Raw genomic sequence first — 22,119 nt, forward strand, 5'->3', positions numbered from 1 at the left:
TACTATTCATACAGAGCAAATATTCCTTAGGTCAGTGGTTTCCAACCGGGGTGCCGTGGCCTTGAATGGTGGTCAGGGGTGATGTGGGCAAGACTGGTCTCCGTTTCTCCTTCCTTCCCTCCCTCCTCTGATGCCCTCATGTGTCTCTGCCTCCCAAAGGCTTGCACAACTGTTTGTTGCAGCAGCCCAGGGTATAAGTTCCCCAGGTGAATGGTGCCTCTGGCGCTGGCCAGGGGGTGCTGGTTGCCAGGAGCTGCGGTGGCCTTGGAGTAAGCTAGCAAGCGGGTGAGAAAGCCCAGCCAGCCTTTGCTGTTGGGAATGGACAGACAAGTCCCAGGCCCCTGTGGGGCAGGCGGAAGGGCAGCTCAGAGACCAGGGGCGGCAGCAGTGGCCGCCCGGAGGATTCTCAAGGAGAGGAGGCTGAGGAAACACTCCACAAGGGAGGCCATTCGAAAATGGGTGAGGGGCTGCCTGCTCTACAAGCAAGGGGTGACATAACTGGGCTCCTGAGCCCCACAGGGGAGCCACAGAAAGAATGTAGTTGGTCAAGGGAGCCGTGGACTCAAAAAGGTTGAAAACTACTGCCTTACGTCACTGGTAGGCAATCTGTGTCCTGGGGACTATATGTGGCCCCCCAAGCCAAAAATAAATAAATGGAAGAGAATGAATGGATGATAGATTAACAAGGAGAGAGATGGGGTATTGGGAGAGAGAAAGAAAATGAAAATATGATGGGTGGATGAAGGGGGCTGCTCTCTGACACCGGTATGTGTCCCCCAACCACTCTTCCCACACAATGAATACAGTCTTTGAACCCCAAAATATTGCCGATCCTCATTAGGCAAAGTGGGACAGCTGCATGCGGAGAGCAGCCCTCGTTGTCCCCCCTGGGCCACCTAAGCTATCCAGCTGCCCCCCTAGAAGATGGAGGACGTTGACCCATCCTCAATGGAATTACAATTTCTTCCCCTCAAACACCCACCCACAATTGTTGGAATTTTAAGATTAAAGGAGGCATGGTTTTTACACTGCTTGACTGTAGTAAAACTTCTAAGCGGACTGCAAGAAATAGGAAAATTATCAATAAGAACATAAAATTATTTAAATGTTTAAAAATGATTAAAAGTAAAAAGAGACCAATATACACTGATGTCAACACGTTTGGAGTGGCCCATCTAAAAATGTAAACAGGCAGGGAGTCCCAGTGTGTAGGTACCACCGCAATAACTAACAACTGCAGATTAACAAACCAGTTCCATAGACTGAAACTGTCAAGTGGGCACATAACCTGACCTGAACTTGTTAAGGGCTTTGCATACTAATAGTAATGCATTGAACTTGGCCTGGTAACAAATCAAACCCGTGCAGATCTCTGAGCAAATGTGCCTTATTCCAGGCAGCAACTATGCTGCAATATTCTGCACTAATATTCTGCGCTAATTGCAGTTTCCAGATCAAGTGCAAGTGATTATTCTCAAGGTACTCAAGGATACGCAGTAGCAGCAACTCGTTTTGTCGCTGTTAAAAAGTGTGGCACTTACTTGCAACAACTTCATGGTGAGTACCGGTACCTGTTTTTCTAGGAAAAGTACTGCATATAGATATTAAATAGCTCTGGGATAAAATAGTGCTCTGTGGCACCTCAAACGGAGTTTGGATCTAGTGTAACTTTACTCCAGCTTAACTTACACTGGCTTGTTTTGCATTCGTTTCTTGTGCATCAGATTGCTTCCCTAATAATTATTAAATTCTCAAGGATGAAAATATGACAACACATTTATGCTGTGTAAGGTGCCCCCCATCAAATGCGGCATGTAAAATACACTTAATACCTCAACATGTATACTTAAAGAAGAGAATAAAGTTAAAACACATTCGTTTTTCTTTTCATTTGTTTCACTGTTATGTTTTTGCAACTAATATATCACATTCAACCAGCTTAAGTTTCATTGTCTTGATTTTGTCCCTAACATAACATTTCTTCTCAGTACACCAAACAAGGAAGCAAAACTATCAATACAATAAGGGCTCATTAATCTATTCTCTCATTTTCTTAAAGAGGTATTCAACTGAACTTTATATATATATATAAAAAGAAATTCTGAGGCAACGTGCAGGACATGCTTCATGTATTGCTCATGTGTAAATTGCCATTCTGAAAACCTGTTGCCAGATCATGAAACTCTGGAAAATTATCTTTAAAATGATATAGAACACCTTAAGTATATAGTAGGCCTGCAACGCACATGGGGTTACATTCCAGGGATCACGCTTAAAGCCAAAATTATCTTTCCTGGAACCCCCCTCCATCTCCACCCCTTTTCAATTATTTTAATTCCCCTCCCCCAATGTGTAAAGCTAAATGCACACAAGTTAAATGTGCATGAGTTGCAGGCTTACTGTATATGAAAATGAAAATGGTGTCTGTAGCATGACATTTTCATAGAATTTACCAAACACACAAAAAGCAAAAAATGATTATTTTTTTTCCACAAACCTTTAGCTCACCCCACTAATTTAATCAGGTGATTAATCAACCATCTAATGTTTTAAGCCCTTGTATCTAGTAATAGATTGTGCCATGTATAAAAAGAGAAGGTAAAGGGACCTCTGACAGTTAAGTCCAGTCGCGAATTGTCCTCTCCGCAGACTGTTTTCCTGGGTCATGTGGCCAGCATAACTAAGCTGCTTCTAGCACAGAGGAACACCGAAACCGGAGCAGCGCACGGAAACACCGTTTACCTTCCCACCAGAGCAGTACCTATTTATCTACTTGCACTTTCTGGCGTGCTTTCGAACTGCTATGTTGGTAGGAGCTGGAACCGAGCAACAGGAGCTCACCCCATCGTGGGGATTCAAACCACTGAGCTTCTGACTGGCAAGCCCAAGAGGCTCAGTGGTTTAGACCACAGCACCACCAAAAACCCTCCCTTCCTTCCATCCATTATGCAACCAATCTTTTCTCTTCGTGAGGAGACCTCAGAGGAACAGACTAGGGCTAGCTAAGACTTCCTCCCAAGCAGCAGTGAGAGGAGTCTGCCATTGGCCAAGTGCACAGTATGGGACCAGGGTATTTGAGGAACACCTTCTTCCACATGAATCTGCTCACCTGTTGAGATCAGCAATGGAAGTTCTGTGCAATGTTTGGAAGCTGCCAAGAGGTTCAGCTGGTGCTGAAGTGAAACAGGGTTTTCTTGATGGTGACACCTAGGAATTGCAATCCTCTCCCCCAGGACACTCATTAGGACCTCATTTTACAGACATTCTGAAGTTCAGCAAAAATGGTTTTGTTTGGAGTAGGGTTTTTTTTAAAAAAAAATCAAATTTGCTGCTTCACTTCTGCTGTTCTCTTTTTTCCTGCCAAGTTTTGATTTATCATTTTATATGCATGTTAATTTTATATGCATGTTAATTTTGAAGACTTTTGGTGAAAACGCCATATAGCCATATAAACATAAAGAGATGAATTGGCCGCTAGGTAGAGAAGAAGGTAACAGGGAGGCACTGTTGTTCATCCCCCCTTCTGTCCATTATTATCTGTTTATTCCAAAACAGTTGCTGTCTCAGATCAGTCCTGATTTTAATTAATAGATATATACATGCACCTTAACAAGAATTCTGGAAATACACCTGCCAGGACACGAACCTTTAAAAATTAAATTGCATTGGCAAAGGATTAAGGATGAGATAGCCAGTACTATTGGTTGGAAAGGTGAATGATCTTGGATGGTTAAGGAATAATGATATTGGATTCAGTTTGTAATGATTCAATGGAGCATCCTCTAATTGTTTACTCCATTTGTACATAACTGATACTATTTTGTAGGCGGCAGGAGATAATTTTGTGCACGGCAACATTGCACATATTGTTGTAATTACGTAAGCCTGACATGTAAGGTTTCTACACATAAGTCAACATTGGCATACTTCAGCTTCTATTGAAAATATTTTCAGATGGTGAAACACCAGACACTTTGTTAACAAAATATTCTAAATTGTTTCTAAATCTGCAAGATGCCTCATCATGCACACCAATGAACATTTGATTTAAATTATACAGTGCGCCAAAATGTAGCTCATTCCAACATTCAAGACAGTAAAGTTCTGTTTGTTCTGGAACCAAAATTGTTGGCTTATTTTTTAATTGCAAGATCATTGCTTATGGAGAACTCTAGTCTGCCTCTGTGTGTGCTATCACCAGCTCTTGCTAATAGATTGCAGGTGGGATGGGGAGTTGTACAGTTTATTGGATTTAGAAAATCCTGTTGGCACCCTTGCCTATGCTTGTCAAATGTTGAGGACATCAACCACCTACCACCTCCATGAGTCTACAATCTCTGGGCCTTAATAAAGGCCCAAGCAGAAGACGCCAAAGAAAAAAGAAGAGAAGAAAACAAAGAAGAGAGATGACAACAAAAAAGAAAGAAAAAGAGAAAAGGAGAAAGAGAAGCAGGAATACGAAGAGAGAGAGAGAGAGAGAGAAAAGAAGAAAAATAAACAATAAAGAAATATAAAAGGACCTCTGCTAGTTTTCCATCTGCTAGTTACATAAAAAGGGGAAAAATATTTCTAACATTCAGTCCATGGTAATATCCATCTTCTCCACTTTCTGTTAAACAATATTTCTTTTACGTAAATGTGTCTCGAATTCATTCCCACTCAAGTCCAAGAGGGATTCCCAAATTGTTGTTGTTATTATTGGTAAATGTCAACCGTGCTTTTTGTTTAATATCAATTTTAACTCCATTAATTCCCACCGCTATTCCTCCATACTGAGTACTAGTAAATTCTTTTGTCCATTTCCATGTTAAAATCTCTCTACTGTGATCACATATTGGAATAATATTCCACAATTCTCTTCTTGTTATATATCCCTTAGTTTATGCCCAGTTCCATATATTCAAATTCCATTTCCTGTACTGTACATGCTTCCATTCCCTGTACTGTTTAACATAGTATTCCGATCTCCTCTAGGACTATCCACTTACATTTCTTCCATTCTTTTTCCATACATATTAGTAGCATCATTCTATGAATTTGCTCCGAATCGTATGCAGAATACTTTCGCTGCTAGAACTGAAGAAAGGCCAGGACGGAAGTTTTTCCTAAGCCTTTTTTCTCTCTCAACATCATCAATACGATTAATGCCAGGTCCAGATGACCATTCATGGTTTTATCTTCCCCTTCTCCTCCAAGCCTCTGTATGAAAGACATTTCCATTTCACCATCTGCTTTCTCCAATTTTGCTGTTTCATCATCCAGTCCTGCCAGGTTTTCATCAATTTTGTCTGAAGCCTCTAAGTAATCTCCAGTTCCATTTTCCATTTCATCTCTCTCTGATTCACTTTCTTTCCCCCTTTCATCAAACATTAATCCAGTCATTTTTAGTTGTTCAGCAATCAACTATTGAACAATACCAACAGTCACTGGAAGATCCAAAGGTACATTTGCCACATCGGATGCAGACAAAGAAATATCTCTAAGCTGTATTTTTCCTTTCCCAAAAATGTTTAAGAAAAAGAGGGTGCAGACCTTATACTCACAATGGGTTCTTACGTAGTGTTTGGGTAAGATGTTGGTTCCTCAGCTCACCACCTTGTTTTAGCCCCTGACTAAGCCCCCAGGCGCAGACAGCAGAAAACGGCTTTGATCAGAGCATTTGAGGTCTTTATGTCAGAGCGCTTTGATAATCAGACGTTCAGTCTGATTACCATCAATCACATAATTGTCCAATAAATTTCAGCTTATGCTTCTCCCCCAACTATTCCATCCCCTGCCATTTCTCCTTACTCTGGCCATGTTAACTATGTTAGACTACAACTCCCATCATCCCTAGCTACTAGGACCAGTGGTCAGAGATTATAGGGGTTGTAGTCTAACAACATCTGGAACCCAGGTTTAAGAAAGGCTGAACTAGCTCCATGGCTGTTGATTCATCACTATCTGACAAGAACTGTGTAACTCTAAAAGGCCTTTGGTCTAGGGTACCCAGGACCAGCCCAAGACAATTTGGCACCTGAGGCAAACTTCAAAATGGTGCCCTCCTGCTAGGGAAGAAGGTATGAGGGAACATCTGCATCAGAAACGAAGGAGGAATAAAGCTCTACATTGGGAACAAGGGTGGGAGGAGACCAGTACAGTGGTACCTCAGGTTAAGAACTTAATTCGTTCCGGAGGTCTGTTCTTAACCTGAAACTGTTCTTAACCTGAGGTACCACTTTAGCTAATGGGGCCTTCCGTTGCCGCCACACGATTTCTGTTCTCATCCTGAAGCAAAGTTCTTAACCTGAGGTACTATTTCTGGGTTAGCAGAGTCTGTAACCTGAAGCGTATGTAACCCAAGGTACCACTGTAGTGGCTCCTATTTGCCAAGTGGTGTCACTGGATGGGAGCAGCTGAGGAGGCGGCAGATCCAACCTCCAAGGAACACGCTGCAGCCATTGTGGCTTCTGCTGCCTGAGGAGGTTGCCTCCCCTTTCCTCATGGGTGGGCCGGCCCCGAGGACGGCTACTAGGATGTGTGCATGTGTACATGCCGCTGCTTGTTTTGTTTGCAATGTGGTTTTTAAGCAACTGTATTAGTTAACTGCGAGGTTTTTAAATTTTTAATTATGCTTATCTTATTTGCCGGTATAATTTTGTAACAGGTTGTAAGGCACTTCTGTCTAAAAGTTCTCAAAGAGCAACTTAGAAATGTGAATATTAATATAAAAACCAAGCAAACCTGTGTGTGTACTGTGCTTCTTCAAACAGACACACACACACACACACACACACTCCATACCGCAGGTTGTGGCTCACATTATCAAGTTATCTCACTTATAAACTTTAATAAGAGGACACAAACATATATAGCACTTCCAAGTATTCAAAGCCCTTCACAGATCAGCAGTGCGATCTTTACAGGAACCTTTTAGTACAGGGCACAATGATCCCTCTGTCCACACTGCACAGCTTTTATAAAAAATCTGCCCAGTTTCAGTTGCGCATGTTGTTATTCGGCAGCCACAGATTATCAAATCTCAGCATAATAATATGAAATATGCATAACCTGCATCATGCAGCCACTTTGCTTTTCCTTTCGTGCAAGTGGCAAAGCAAGCCAGGAAACCTCAGTAACCAGAACTTCCTGTTATGTCTGAACCAGAAACTGTGGTTAATGTCTTCTAAACAAGCTAAGACCAAGAGGCAAACTTTAAACCATGGTTTCATACTTGGGGCTTGTTTGAAAGCTATTCATCGTTGTTCCCCAATTCCGATGCGGCAGGAAGTTAACTGCAGCTCCCAGCCTTGTTTGCAGCGTGCAAGAGCCGGTAGTCATGCATATCGTGGCTTATTACCTACTTATTTAACCAAGATTTAATTGTTCAGATGCAGCTAGCCTTGCACAATGCAATGCTATGCACATCTAATCAGAAGTATGAATTCAGTGGTATTAAACACACTCTATACTAATAATTCCTCCACGACACTGGAAGCTACGGCCCAGGATAGGACAATGGACAGGGCCGAGACAAGGCAGCGAACATCTGGCAGAGCGAAGGGTAGGCAAAGCCAAAGGTCACAAGAAGCAAAGCCTATAAGGCCTGGGCATCCCATTTCTGGGGGTGTCACAGCAAATGCTCCAAACACATAAACAAGCATACATCATCATCATCATCATCATCATTCTACATTTTTATTTATACCCTGCCCTTCCCGGTTCAGAAACCGGGCTCAGGGTGGCTAACAACAAATTTAAAACACTTTAAAACACTTAATTATAAAAGCAGCATAAAATACGGTATAAAAACACGAATAACAATAAAAATCAAAAATCAATTAGATAATCCCCAGGGCTAGCTGGCTGAATTGGTCCTACTTGGGCCAGCGAGGAAGCCAGGGGAGAATTAGCTGTGGGGTCTCAGAGCAGGTGAGCTTCATAAAAGGGGAAGGGGAGGGAAGAGAAGTGAAATAAAAGATCAGGCTGAATTCAAACTGAAAGCCAGGTGGAATAGCTCTGTCTTACAGGCCCTGCGGAAGGAAGTTAAATCCTGCAGGGCCCTGGTCTCATGGGACAGAGCATTCCAACAGGTCGGAGCCACCACTGAGAAGGCCCTGGCCCTGGTGGAGGATAGTCTGACTTCCTTAGGGCCTGGGACCTGTAAACTATGGTTATTCATGGACCTTAAGGTCCTCTGTGGGGCAGACCAGGAGAGGCGATTCCATAGATACAAGGGCCCTAAGCCACTAGTATCATGGAGCAGGTCTACTCTTCCTGGTAGAGCTCTGGGTAGACATGGTCTCTGAGAACTTGTGCAATATTCCCTCAGACACCAAGAAAAGATTATTACGATTTGAAGCCTTACCTTGAAAGAAGCTTTTGACTCTAAGGTAACTGACGCTGAGACGCAAGACGGAGAGTTTGTCCAGTTTAGCTATTATGTCCGGTGGGAAAGGCAGGAGACTGGCCAGGTGATCTAACTCAGCATTCAAGCGATCTCTGTGTCTCTTTGAAGGATTAGACTTCCCATTCCCATGCACGGGCCTCCTGTTCGGGGAGAAAATGTCCTATGAAAAATCCACTGTCTTAAGCACACCGGCAATGACAGTTGCCAGTATCCGCTCTCTAATACCAAAACAGAAGAAAATGGTGGCCTCCTTGAAAAATGATTCTTATATAATGTGTAAATTAGGGGGTCATACACAAACGGGCTGGAGTGCCAGTTCTCTCAACCCAAACATTTCCACAGAAAAATCACCAATTCTGAAAGAGGTGTTAAACTGATGCTTAACTGGCAAAAATTCTCCCCGCTACCTTTATGTGTACCATCATCTCCCACTTCTTGTGTCACCAAATCCTTTCACAAACCCCTCCACTGCTCCCAGTGTCCAGTTTCTGTAGCTTTCAACAGTTATTCCATATCAAGTGATCCATTTTTTTACCTTGTGTATTTGAATTTTCTTAATATTTTGTACACTTGTTGAATTATCAAAACTAAGTTTAAATCTAACATTTTAATTTTTTATCTCATCCTGTTTTGAGTTATGAGGGTGTGATTTTTTTAAAAAAAAGAGAGAGAGAGAGAATTACACAACAGATTATACAACAATCTTAAAAACTCAGCCCAGAATTTCAAAACTAAATATACTGATCTCTTCAGAACTTCATGGGCTTTAATATGATACATGATGTGCTTACTTTAAATTTTAAAGTTACAAAATTTAGAATTTTAAAAAGTGATTTTAAAAAATGATTTAAAATTTCCAAAATTTGTATTGATTATTTAATATTTCTAAGAACTATCCTCAAAATTTCATCTTGGTATCTCAATGGGATCACATTCAAAAAAATATTTTGAATATACATGTCTGCTTTATTGGGTTAGTTTAGGATAAATGGGTCTTCTTGGATTAAAATATAACAGAATAAACAAGACATCAATCTACAGTATCAGTCACTTCAGGCATTTCTTTAGAAAGTTATTCAATTAAAAGTAGCAGTAGTAGTATAAATAATAATAATAATAATAATAATAATAATAATAATAATAATAATAATAATAGTTTATTATTTATACCCCGCTCATCTGGCTGGGGTAACTTTATGAGTTTAGACAACCACTATTCTATTCTTACCTACACTCTGACACATAAAAGAATGTTACAATAAAGTACTGTACCCCTTGGGTTAATAAAAGATATGTATTTGCAAAATTCAGACCCGAACTGCAAAAGCTTTGTTAGTGATTGAAGCATAGACTGAATTCTTTAAAAATTGAGTTAGCCTCAAAATCCTTATACATTTTAAAGATAATGATAGTGAAATACTTGTGTATGGAGAATACCTAGACTACACTCTTACACCAATTTAAAGTCTGGCGTGTACCTTTAATATACAGGACACTAAGAGAAATTGTTCACTCTATTGCCTTAAAGCAGACTGAAGCTGTTCTCTTCGTTTCCTCTGCTTGTTCTTCAGATCAGCACAACTTCAATTAATTACTGATTGATGGAGCAGGGAATGGCTTTCCCTGGCCTACGCAATGGTTTTCACACTGTAGCTAGAAACAAATTAGGAACTGCTTAAGGACTCCAATTGGTGTGAAGTTGGTTGGAGAAACAACACAATCAGATGGTAGTGTTTTTTGTAACAAAGTACAGAATACCTATGCATTTTGAGGAAGCCATATGAACACAAATTGACAACTCAGCATTGGAAACACAGTGTTGTTGTTTAGTCGTGTCCGCCTCTTCGTGACCCCCTGGACCAGAGCACGCCAGGCACTTCTGTCTTCCACTGCCTCCCGTAGTTCGGTCAAACTCATCGAGAACACTATCCAACCATCTCATCCTCTGTCGTCCCCTTCTCCTTGTGCCCTCCATCTTTCCCAGCATCAGGGTCTTTTCCAGGGAGTCTTCTCATGAGATGGCCAAAGTATTGGAGCCTCAGCTTCAGGATCTGTCCTTCCAGTGAGCACTCAGGGCTGATTTCCTTGAGAATGGAGAGGTCTGATCTTCTTGCAGTCCATGGGACTCTCAAGAGTCTCCTCCAGCACCAGAATTCAAAACACAGTGAGTTCAAAGCAAATGGGAGTGTGGACATAGCCTGTGTTGTCTGCAGTCAAGCCGTGGTTTTTATTTTATTTTACAATTTTATTTATTGCATTTATATCCCACACTTCTCCATGGAGCTCAAGGTGGCTTAGATCAGGGGTTTGCAAGGTTTACCTCGCCTGGGCCGGTTCACTCCCGTGGAGATTGCTTTGTGGGCTGGATTTTCGGCTCCACGAAAGCGAGGCCCCGCTCTGTGCTGTGCTGGTGTAGCGCAGCAAGCAGGTGGCTTGGTCAGGGGCGGCTCGTGGGCCGCAGGTTGCCGACCCCTGGCTTAGATGGTTTTTCCGCTGCTCATTTTATTTCCACAACAGCCCTATGAGGTAGGCTAGGCTAAGACGCAATCACTGACTCAAGGTCACCCAGCGAGCTTCGTGGTTCAGTGGGGATTCGAACCCTGGTCTCCCAAGCTATAGTCCCAACACTATAACCACTGCAACACACGGGTGCTTATCCCCCCCCCCCCGTTTTATTAAATTTGCTTAGTAACATAGCATTATTATATATATTCTATAAAACAAAGAATACAGAACAAAATTCATTCATACTACAATGCCTAACTACATAACATTAATATATATGGTTTCTGAAAAAAGGCTTACATAACAAAATCAATTCAAAATACCATCCGGTTTACTTTTTTTTCTTTTCTTCCCCCTCGCTCCCCACTCCAGCCCCCACCCCCCGATCAGGCCTTCCTTCTTCATATCTTTATCCATGTACACAGTCTGTTCATTCGAGCTTGTATGTTAGGGTTGGCTTCCCCTCTTTCTACCCAGTTCCTGTAAAATGCCCATTTATTTGTGATTCTTTGGCATTTATTTTCCCATCTATCCTCTCCCACTATCTGTGCGAATATTTCTGATTGTACTTATTCAACAACATAACTATTCCATTTTTCCATATTCCATTTGGCCTTTTCTTTCTATCCCAAAGCAATAACTGCCATTCTAGCTAGAATCATAATCTTGTACAACTCTTGCTTATTACTCTTTACTTTGTTATTTCCCAGTATTCCCGAAAATAACAAATCCCTATTAACCTCTATGTTTATTTGAAATACCTTTTGCCAATATTCCTTAACCAGATTACATTCCCACCACATGTGTGAATATAGTCCTTTTTCCTGACCACAATGCCAGCATTTGGGACTAAACCCTTTCACTATATATGCCACTTGTGCTGGAGTTCTATACCAATTTAATAAAAAATTTCTCCTTAATTCTTTATACTTTTCTATTTTAATACTGTTTATATTCTTCATCAGTTCGTGAGCCATGTTTGGATGGATCATACCTTCCTGCTCACGGGTGCTTATTTATTTAATTACAGGTGCATGGACAGAACAATGTTCACTGCAAATACAGGCCATGTGCAGAGGCTTAGACCTTCTTCCCACTGTGACGCCCATGGAAATGGATGCCACTTCCCTGCGCTGCAGCAATACTGATGCCAATGGGATCTTCCTGCTAAGCCTCACTGCAGCACATGCAGGGTGTGTTTGCTCCTTTCAGCTGCAGGGTGGGGATGGGTTAAACCAGGGGTAGGCAACTTAAGGCCCAGGGGCTGGATGCGGCCCAATCGCCTTCTCAATCCGGCCCGCAGATGGTCCGGGAATCAGCATGTTTTTACATGAGTAGAATGTGTCCTTTTATTTAAAATGCATCTCTGAGTTATTTGTGGGGCCTGTCTGGTGTTTTTACATGAGTAGAATGTGTGCTTTTACTGTTTTAAAATGCATCTCTGGGTTATTTGTGGGGCACAGGAATTTGTTCATATTTTTTTTCCAAAATATAGTCTGGCCCCCCACAAGGTCTGAGGGACGGTGGACCGGCCCACGGCTGAAAAAGGTTAAACTGAGTTAAACTCCCTTCCCCACACGCTGAATTCCCAATGAATGTTGCTCCCCCACGTCTACAAATAAAGAAAAACCACAACAAAGAGATTAAAAGGAACTCAATTGGTGACATCCTGTGTAGTTTGGCTCTGTCATGACACTGCCCAAAGGATCTTGGTGAGGCGCACAGAATTTTGTCCACCCCTCAGAGAACTTCCATTCATAGAGTTGAAGTAATTGCAGTTAAATCTGCTTAAGTGTAATGATAACATACACAAGGAGAGCACAGAGCATGGCTTAGGTTTCTGCTGCACTGCCACTTTGAAAAGATACATCCTCCATCAGGCTGGGACAACATTGTCCCAGTTCAGATCAGGGTAGCTCAGTCAGGAGAGTATGAGACTCTTAATCTCAGAGTCGTGGGTTTGAGCCCCATGTTGGGCGAAAGATTGTTGCATTGCAGGGGCTTGGACTGAAATCCTTGTGGACCCTTCCAACTGTCTACAATTCTATGATTTTATGGAAGAAGGACATATTAGGCCACAAATATGTCTAAATATTTGGACCCTTCGTTGTTTCTCGACAGAACTCGCCGGGTTCTTATGAGAGACAGCAGGGAAGAAAGAGAGCTGGCTGGCACCATCAGCTTGTTGGAGAAAGGTAGCAATATAAATGGGTTAAATAAAATAATAATAATAATAATAATAATAATAATAATAATAATAATAATAATAATAATAATAATTTATTTATTTATACCCCACCCATCTGGCTGGGTTTCCCCAGCCACTCTGGGTGGATTCCAACAAAATATTAAAATACAATAGTCCGACAAACATTAAAAGCTTCCCTAAACAGGGCTGCCTTCAGATGTCTTTTACAAGTCTGGTAGTTTTTTTCCCTCTTTGACATCTGGTGGGAGGGCGTTCCACAGGGCAGGTGCCACTACGGAGAAGGCCCTCTGCCTGGTTCCCTGTAACTTGGCTTCTCGCAGCAAGGGAACTGCCAGAAGGCTCTCGGCGTTGGACCTCAGTGTCCGGGCAAAACGATGGAGGTGGAGATGCTCCTTCAGGTATACAGGACCGAGGCAGTTTAGGGCTTTAAAGGTCAGCACCAATGTTTTTAATTGTGCTCGGAAACATACTGAGAGCCAATGTAGGTCTTTCAAGACCAGTGTTATGTGGTCTCGGCGGCTGCTCCCAGTCATCAGTCTACCTGCCACATTCTGGATTAGTTGTAGTTTCTGGGTCACCTTCAAAGGTAGCACCACGTAGAGCACATTGCAATAGTCCAAGCGGGAGATAACTAGAGCATGCACCACTCTGGCGAGACAGTCCACGGGCAGGTAGGGTCTCAGCCTGCGTACCAGATGGAGCTGGTAAACAGCTGCCCTGGACACAGAATTGACCTGTGCCACCATGGACAGCTGTGAGTCCAGAATGACTCCCAGGCTGAGCACCTGGTCCTTTAGGGGCACAGTTACCCCATTCAGGACTAGGGAGTCCTCCACACCTGCCCGCCTCCTGTCCCCCAAAAACAATAAAGGTAAGTCTTATGTCAAAGGCTTATTATGAGAAGAATAAAATAGAATAAATTGACTGGATGGGATAAATACTTAACTGTTTCTGGATGGGTTTTCGTCTTTTCCTCCCAGCATACAGGCATTCTCCTGGAGGAATCATTGTCCTAGGATGGAAGATGAAAACATATCCTCTTACATTAAGTTAAAGCAATGTTCTTCCTAAGATATGCAATTATAAAGAAGCAAGTTGCTAATTAAGTTTATATATATATATATATATATGCAGGTTTTGGTGTCCTCGGGTGTCTTCCCGTGTAAAAGTTGGGGTGTCTAGGCGACGTTTCGACGAGGTCTCACTCGTCATCTTCAGGCTGGTGCTTTCGGCTTCTTGTTACTGGAACAGAGCAGGATCTCAGTGTTTGAGTTCCTATAAATACTGTTGAGGGGGTGTGGTGTATAGCCTCCAATGTTCTGGGCAGAGAGGAAGTTCCCAGGCTAGTGTGCCTTTTCTTCTTTTGTTCCTTAATTACTTGAGGGATATCTTGAGTGATTTCTTGAGTGATATCCTGAGTACCACTTAGGTGGGTCATTAGGTGTGGATTAGTTGCTAAAGTCTTTGTGTCTTGACCTCTTGAACTTTGTGAAGAGTTTTTCTGAGAAGATGGCTGTACTGCACTTAGTTGTGCTCTGGCTTGGCTTCGTGTATAGGGGCGAGCTGTGGTTTTGTGGCCTGTGTCAGCCAGATCTGTGTAGGGATTGCAGGGGGGTGCAGCATCCGGAGGTGCCACCATGGTTGTCTTGACCTCTTGAACTTTGTGAAGAGTTTTTCTGAGAAGATGGCTGTACTGCACTTAGTTGTGCTCTGGCTTGGCTTCGTGTATAGGGGCGAGCTGTGGTTTTGTGGCCTGTGTCAGCCAGATCTGTGTAGGGATTGCAGATCCACACCTAATGACCCACCTAAGTGGTACTCAGGATATCACTCAAGAAATCACTCAAGATATCCCTCAAGTAATTAAGGAACAAAAGAAGAAAAGGCACACTAGCCTGGGAACTTCCTCTCTGCCCAGAACATTGGAGGCTATACACCACACCCCCTCAACAGTATTTATAGGAACTCAAACACTGAGATCCTGCTCTGTTCCAGTAACAAGAAGCCGAAAGCACCAGCCTGAAGATGACGAGTGAGACCTCGTCGAAACGTCGCCTAGACACCCCAACTTTTACACGGGAAGACACCCGAGGACACCAAAACCTGCATTCCTGTACCCGTGAAAATCTACGAAAGCAAATATATATATATATATATATATATATATATATATATATATATATATATATAAAATAATTGATCCTAGAATGGATTTTTTTATAAAGCATAAGGTTTTGCGCTCAGTATCATTCAAAATCTGAGAAAATTCTATTAAAGGTCTAACAGCCTATATTTCCATGCGTTATTTTCAAAGTTCCTCTCTTCTCCTAGCATAGAAAGAGACCACACATTTTGGTAAGTTAAAATGGTTTAAAAAAGGAGACACCCAGAGAGCAGGAAGCTGTTGGGAGAAAAATTGGGTCAGATTGGGTCAATCACATTTTAAAACATGTTTTTGTTTTTTGGGGTGCTATTGGGTTACTGATGCTTCAGGTTGCGTTTTTTCGGGTTACGGACGCGCCGAAACCCGGAAGTACTGGAACTGGTTGCTTCCGGGTTTCAGCGGTCGCGCATGCGCAGAAGCACTAAATCGCGCTATGTGCAGAAGCGCCGAATTGCAACCCGTGCGTGGGCACACGCGGCGCTGCGGGTTGCGAACGTGCTTCCCGCACGGATCATGTTCGCAATCCGAGCATCCACTGTACTGTGGTTTTATATCTTGATTTTATTCTGTGAACTGCCCTGAGACCCCGAGGTATAGGGCAGTATATAAATTCAGTAAACAACAACAACCGCACCTCCTGTGGATGTACAACCATCCTCCGCTGCCTCCAAGGTAAGCTGCATCCCTGCCCAGAATATGAAAGAAGCTCTCTATGTTCTGAGACTGGGACTTCAGAGCCACTGAGGTACAGCACCACTGGACAGATGCTGCTGCAGGGGCTTCCTGGTTTGGCCAGCGGCGGAACATATGCCTGCGCTGCCCAGGATGGGTGCGCTCTCGGGGGGGGGCAGGACACGGAGGGTGCCCTCCCAGGTGCAGGATAGCCGCTTGGGTGCATGGAGCTCCCAAGCGTCCCCCAGTTGCGTGTCAAGATCCCCAAGCCACCCCCTAAATAAATCACAATTCACACAGAATGTTTGTTTAAGGTTTTTGGCATAATTTTGGCCACAACTTTATTAAAATACATAATGTGAGTGGTTACTTAGGCATTGGTTGCGACTATCTGACCCCGCACGGGGACAGAACTGACTTCCGGATTCCAGCGAAAGCCAGTAAGGGAAAACAATATTGGGGAGAGAATGGGGCTGGGCACCTCCCCACTTGCTCCCAGGGGCTTGCACGGCCCTAGCCCCTCGCTGGGGATACGGACAAATGTATGGCAAACCCCTGGATTCTTTTAATGGAATTCCCTCGCAGCAGCAGCATTGAAGGGGCAGGCACAGCCAACCCTTATCCCTCCACCAACCAAATTTTAACCAATGCCTAACCGCAGCCTTACAAGTAGGCAAAAACCAAATGGCACCAGCCAATCTGCCAAATGGACAAAATTCCTACCAGGCCCCTGCCCCCAAAGCAGACGACCCCATGACAGGCATAGCAAGGTCAAACGCAACAGCCCTAAATTAGGGAGGGTGGGTGGGCGATCCGATGCACGCAGCAAAAGAGACCGGAAAAAGCTGTGTGCTAAGAATATATAACCTTCGGGCCAACCCTCGAAATGGTAACTTCTAAATCTCCCCAACAACCCAAATTGGCCCAATCACAGTCACGGCCATCCAAACGGTCCCGCCCAGTAACCAAGAGGGGGTGTCCTGTTAGACCTCACCGCAACACGGGCTCCCCGTGAAGGAGAACACGCTCTGTCAAACGAAGGGGCAAGGGGGCAATGCTGCTGGCAAAGCGGCACATCTCCCTCCTCCCCCGGCGGCTCAGGGTAGGCTTCGGTGTCACCCCCTTCAGCAAAGACACCCGGGGAGGTCCGCCCCCACCGCCCCCCTTCCTCCGTCCCTGGGTTCGGCAACAGCAAAGCTGTGAGGGGATGCTGCTGGGATGCTACCTGACCATTGTAATTAAGGACTTCTGGGCTGATACCAGTGGAAATAGGATTTATTCCACTAAATCCAGAACATCCAAAGATATTAAAACAGCGCCGGGGTTTTTTTGTTTGTTTATTTGAGACTGTGTATGTAAAATCCTGGTGGAAATTACAGAGGCTGAAAGCATGGGATGGATATAGCAAGTTGAGGTCAATCCTGGGCTTAACTTGTTTTTTAATTTATATCAGACTTCTATGGTCCATTATGTCTTCCCAGTTTATTTCTTTATGCCAAATCAAACTCCTTAAATGTCTGTTCAACACTTGACCTTCAGCTTCTGTTAGTCTGTCTGGGAAGTACCAGTCGTAGAATTGTGGAGATGGAAGGGAGCACAAGGGTCATCTAGTCCAGCCCGCTGCAATGCAGGAATCTTTTGCCCAACATGGGACTTGAACCCGTGAGACTAAGAGTCTCATGTGGCTTGATAATAACACATCATGCTAGGCACCCCCACTTCACATTCTTTTAACATATAATCAGAAACAAGCCCTGTTGAATTTAATGGGGATCATTTCCTGGTAGGTATGGGTAGCCTTGAAGGACAAGGAGGAAATCCAGTGTACGCTTCTTTGGAAGTAAGTCAGAAACGCTGGAAACTATAAAAATGAAGCTGTTCCAAGGGATGGGGTTGGGAGCAGAGGAACCCCCCCCCCATTTTTAAAAAGCAACACTAAAAGCATTCTAAATCAAATAAAAGCAAGAAATAGGAGCATATATACAAGTCCTATTTAGGCACCCTGTTTTTACGTGCAGTGAAAATCCTGTGAAGGAGGATTCTCACTCCAGCCCATCATCTTCTTTGACACCCCCCCCCCAGCCCTCCATGAGCTGGAGGGCAAATTTCTTAACTGATCAGCCTCTTGGATCTCTGGGATCTCGAAATCTAATATAATCAAGGTTCTTAATCTTGAAGGAAACTCCAGGCAGCTCCCTGTTTTAGGTGGCCTGGGTGAAATAAAGTAATTTAACACCAAAAATAATGCATGTTGCATACCAGATGAGCCTACCCCAGGGAGACAACTGAGGGTGGGGGCAGTGAGACAGCACCTCGGAGGAAGATCTTAATAGTCAAGAAATTTAGTGTGAGAAAATAGGTTCCAACCATGCGGGAAATTTTCCAGTGCTTCATTTTTCCAAAGAAAACTGTTCATTTCATTAGGAATGATGAACGGATGCCAATCACAAACAAGTATTAAGCAAGTTTTGAAGTGTTTAGCTTTGTTGGCTAAAAACAAGTAAAATAAACATGCTAAATTAGATCACTGTCCAAGGCGCCAGAAAATTTTCTGATGCACACTGAAAATTTCCCAGGGCAAATTACCTTAATTTGTCATCCTTGACAATGACAAGGCGTGAATTGCCATGTAGTATTTCAGCAGCTGCACACTGGGTCACTGTCGTCATCAAGCTATCCACTACGGCCCCAAGAAATTATAGATTCAGGAAATGTGAAAGCCTCTTTCAGCATAATGGTTGTGAAAACAGCCTAACTATGCCACACCATCAAGAAGTGTTGGGTGAGGAGGAATGAGATGGCATCACAAATGAAAAATTATACTGTATTGTTTTAGTATTTTAGCATTTTTTAGATTGTGCACACTCTATCAAGCACAAAACTCAAGTTATATTTTAAACATGTTATATTTTTGTAAGCTGAGATCTATACCTACGTACAAAGACCAACATATATTTTGACATTTTGAGCAGCCATCCAAATACAGTATTTCATTTTGGAGTGTGTTTTCGTTTGTTTGTCCAGAAAAATGCTAGAAAGCAGGTGCAGTATTTGGGATAAGAAATGCACTCACACTTCCAAATCCATATAAATATGGGACAGCATGCACAAAAATGTAACTCAGAAATTAATCCCTATTCTCATTTTTAAGTGCAAGTATTTCCTCTTTTCTTTGCAAGATTTATGCAACTGCAATCCTGGTGCCGAAAGCCACCGTATAAACATAATCACACCATGACATCACTTGTAAGAACAGTAAAAGGACAGTAAAATGAAGAAGCCTTCTGCCCAGCAAAAATGCCGTATCAGGAACTTGTCTGAAAAACAGTTTGCCTGCCACGGCTGAACTTCCTCTCTTAAGGCGCAGCCCCAGAGGAATGTGGGAGATGCTCTTTCCAGGGGAAGGGCCTGGCTCAGTGAGAGAACATCTGCTTGGTGGGCAGAAGGTCCCAGGTTAGGTCCCCGGCATCTCCAGAAAGCACAGGGAATGACTCCTGTCTGAAGCCCTGGGGAGACACTGGCAGTCAGTGTAGACAATCCTGAACAAGATGGACCAAAGTTCTAATCCACTATATAAGCTTTCTGTATTTCCTGTCTAAGGTGCACTCTCAAGCAGACCCAGAAGACCTGCCTTTGCATCACACACAAATGGAATGCCTGGACTGCCATTCCTTTCTGGGTGGGATTTAATCACATACTGACAACTTTAAAAGGTAAAGGGAACCCTGACCATTAGGTCCAGTCGTGGCCGACTCTGGGGTTGCGGCGCTCATCTCGCTTTACTTGCCGAGGGAGCCGGCGTACAGCTTCCGGGTCATGTGGCGAAACCAGAGCAGCGCATGGAAACGTCATTTACCTTCCCGCCGGAGCGGTACCTATTTATCTACTTGCACTTTGACGTGCTTTCGAACTGCTAGATTGGCAGGAGCAGGGACCGAGCAACGGGAGCTCACCCCGTCACCAGGATTCGAACCGCCGACCTTCTGATCGGCAAGTCCTAGGCTCTGTGATTTAGACCACAGCACCACCCGTGTCCTGACAACTTTAGGATCCACAAAGATCAGGTATTTTGTGATAAGGACACCATCAGGGCAGTGCACTAGAACATGTGGGGTAACACTCAGAGACACCATTGTCTAACCTCCCCAGAAACAGACCAGAACTATCAATAAGAAGGTCATCTAGTAAAAAAGTGACTCTCTACATCACACCACAGAATTTTTACAATGTAGAGGGGTTCCAGGCACAAAGTCAATGTGATTAGGACTCCCTGAATATTAGAAGTTTGGAAACCACAGTAAAAGATGATGGACTACTTTCACCAACAATATTAATTTGGTGACTTCATTTTAATCATATTTCAATTGGAATTTTCTGTAGGATGAGTGTGAATGGCACTGCTGCAAACTTAGTTGTGTCCATCTCATTAGAAGAAATGTTTAAGGCAATTTTCAAAATGCATACACTATTTACTCAAGAGAAATCTTACACAGCTTCAAAGTTAGCTCAAAATTAGCCCATTGAAGTATATAAGTGCACTTAGCTAGCAGTTTAAAAGGTCCGTCAATTGTCTAAGAGCCTGACTCACAGTTAAGAGTGCTTGGATTTAATTTAATTCTGTCTGCTAATCAAAGCACTCATATGGAATTATAACTAAAATTATTTTAAATTAATTTATTAGTAAAGTATTTAAGGAATCCGTTCCAGACCCGTGGAAGTCAGCAAACTTGAGGAACTCCTATGTGTGGTTCTAAATGAAGGCTAAATTCTCATAGGATGGAGAGCATTTGTGGGCTGTAGCCCTGGGTCCAGGAATTAGGTAGACTGTTCTGGAGTGGGTAACCCCCCACCCAAAGGGACACAATCTGGGGTGCTCTAGATTCCAAGCTGCCACTGAAGGCTTTTGAGGCCTCCATGGTAAAAAGGTAAAGGGACCCCTGACCATTAGATCCAGTCGTGACCGACTCTGGGGTTGTGGCGCTCATCTCGCTTTATTGGCCGAGGAAGCTGGCGTACAGCTTCCGGGTCATGTGGCCAGCATGACTAAGCCGCTTCTGGCGAACCAGAGCAGCGCACAGAAACGCCGTTTACCTTCCCACCTGAGTGGTACCTGAGTGGTATCTACTTGCACTTTGATGTGCTTTCGAACTGCTAGGTTGGCAGAAGCAGGGACAGAGCAACGGGAGCTCACCCCATCGCGGGGATTCAAACCGCCAACCTTCTGATCGGCAAGTCCTAGGCTCTGTGGTTTAACCCACAGCGCCACCCGCGTCCATGGTAGAATTGCCTATATCCACTATGGGCGTTTCATGCTTTAATAACCAGGACCAGCCCAAGACATTTTGGTACCTGAGGCAAACCACCAAATGCCTCCCTCCCCACCAGGAAAGAAGGGGATCTACATCAGGAACGGGGCGGGGGGGGAGTATTTTCTACACCGGGAACAAGGGTGGGAGGAGACCAGCAGCGCCTCTATTGGCCAAGAGCTGGCAATGGATGGGGACAGGGTAAACCAGGAGTAGGCAAACTAAGGCCCGGGGTCTGGATCCGGCCCAAGCGCCTTCTCAATCTGGCCCGTGGATGGTCCAGGAATCAACATGTTTTTTTTCCATGAGTAGAATGTGTGCTTTTATTTAAAATGCATCTCTGGGTTATTTGTGGGGCATAGGAATTCCTTCATTTTTTCCTTCAAAATATAGTCCGGCCCCCCACAAGGTCAGAAGGACAGTGGACTGGCCCCCTGCTGAAAAAGTTTGCTGACCTCTGGTGTAAACAAACAAATAAACAAGCAAAACTTAACTGGATTATGTAAATATAACTGCAACTCTGTGCTCAGGCAGAGCCATAGCTATGGCTGTGTGTGTGGGAGGGGGAAGTGTATCCAGGCTTTTTGCCCTGGGTGAAGCCTCCAGAGGGGACCATTGAGGCTCCCAGCCTGTGCGTGTTTGTGCACAAATGTGCATGGGGGGGGGTGTGCCAAACTGGGTCTGTGACCCGGGTGGTTTCGCCCCTGGCTCAGATACTGTGGAATTTACTTCTGAGTAAATATGGATAACATTTACCTGGCTAGCATCCTGAGTTCCACATAAATAGTTTAGTCTTATTTTGCAGCAGAAGGAACTTAGAATCAGGATGCAAAACTCTTTATTTGCCCTAACAACCTTTTACTAGCTTACACCCCCC

The 22,119-nt window shown here is 43.6% G+C and overlaps 2 protein-coding genes across 2 annotated transcripts in view; both read right to left on the reverse strand.

The window, feature by feature from the left end:
* The window catches only part of MSANTD3 (Myb/SANT DNA binding domain containing 3), a 177,614-nt gene that overhangs the window by 132,087 nt on the left and 23,408 nt on the right, over positions 1 to 22,119 (reverse strand). The gene's annotated exons all lie outside the window — the stretch shown is intronic.
* AHRR (aryl hydrocarbon receptor repressor) overlaps positions 1 to 22,119 on the reverse strand; it is a 47,312-nt gene that overhangs the window by 23,870 nt on the left and 1,323 nt on the right. Inside the window, exons 2-3 of the mRNA XM_081884007.1 lie at positions 14,050 to 14,115; positions 8,348 to 8,529 (exon numbers count right to left, since the gene is read on the reverse strand). Of these exons, the coding sequence (XP_081740133.1) occupies positions 8,348 to 8,529; positions 14,050 to 14,111 (244 nt within the window). The 5' untranslated portion in view covers positions 14,112 to 14,115. The remainder of the gene's footprint in view (positions 1 to 8,347; positions 8,530 to 14,049; positions 14,116 to 22,119) is intronic.

Source organism: Podarcis melisellensis (assembly GCF_964234715.1).
Source record: "Podarcis melisellensis genome assembly, chromosome: 13".
Taxonomy (NCBI): domain Eukaryota; kingdom Metazoa; phylum Chordata; class Lepidosauria; order Squamata; family Lacertidae; genus Podarcis; species Podarcis melisellensis.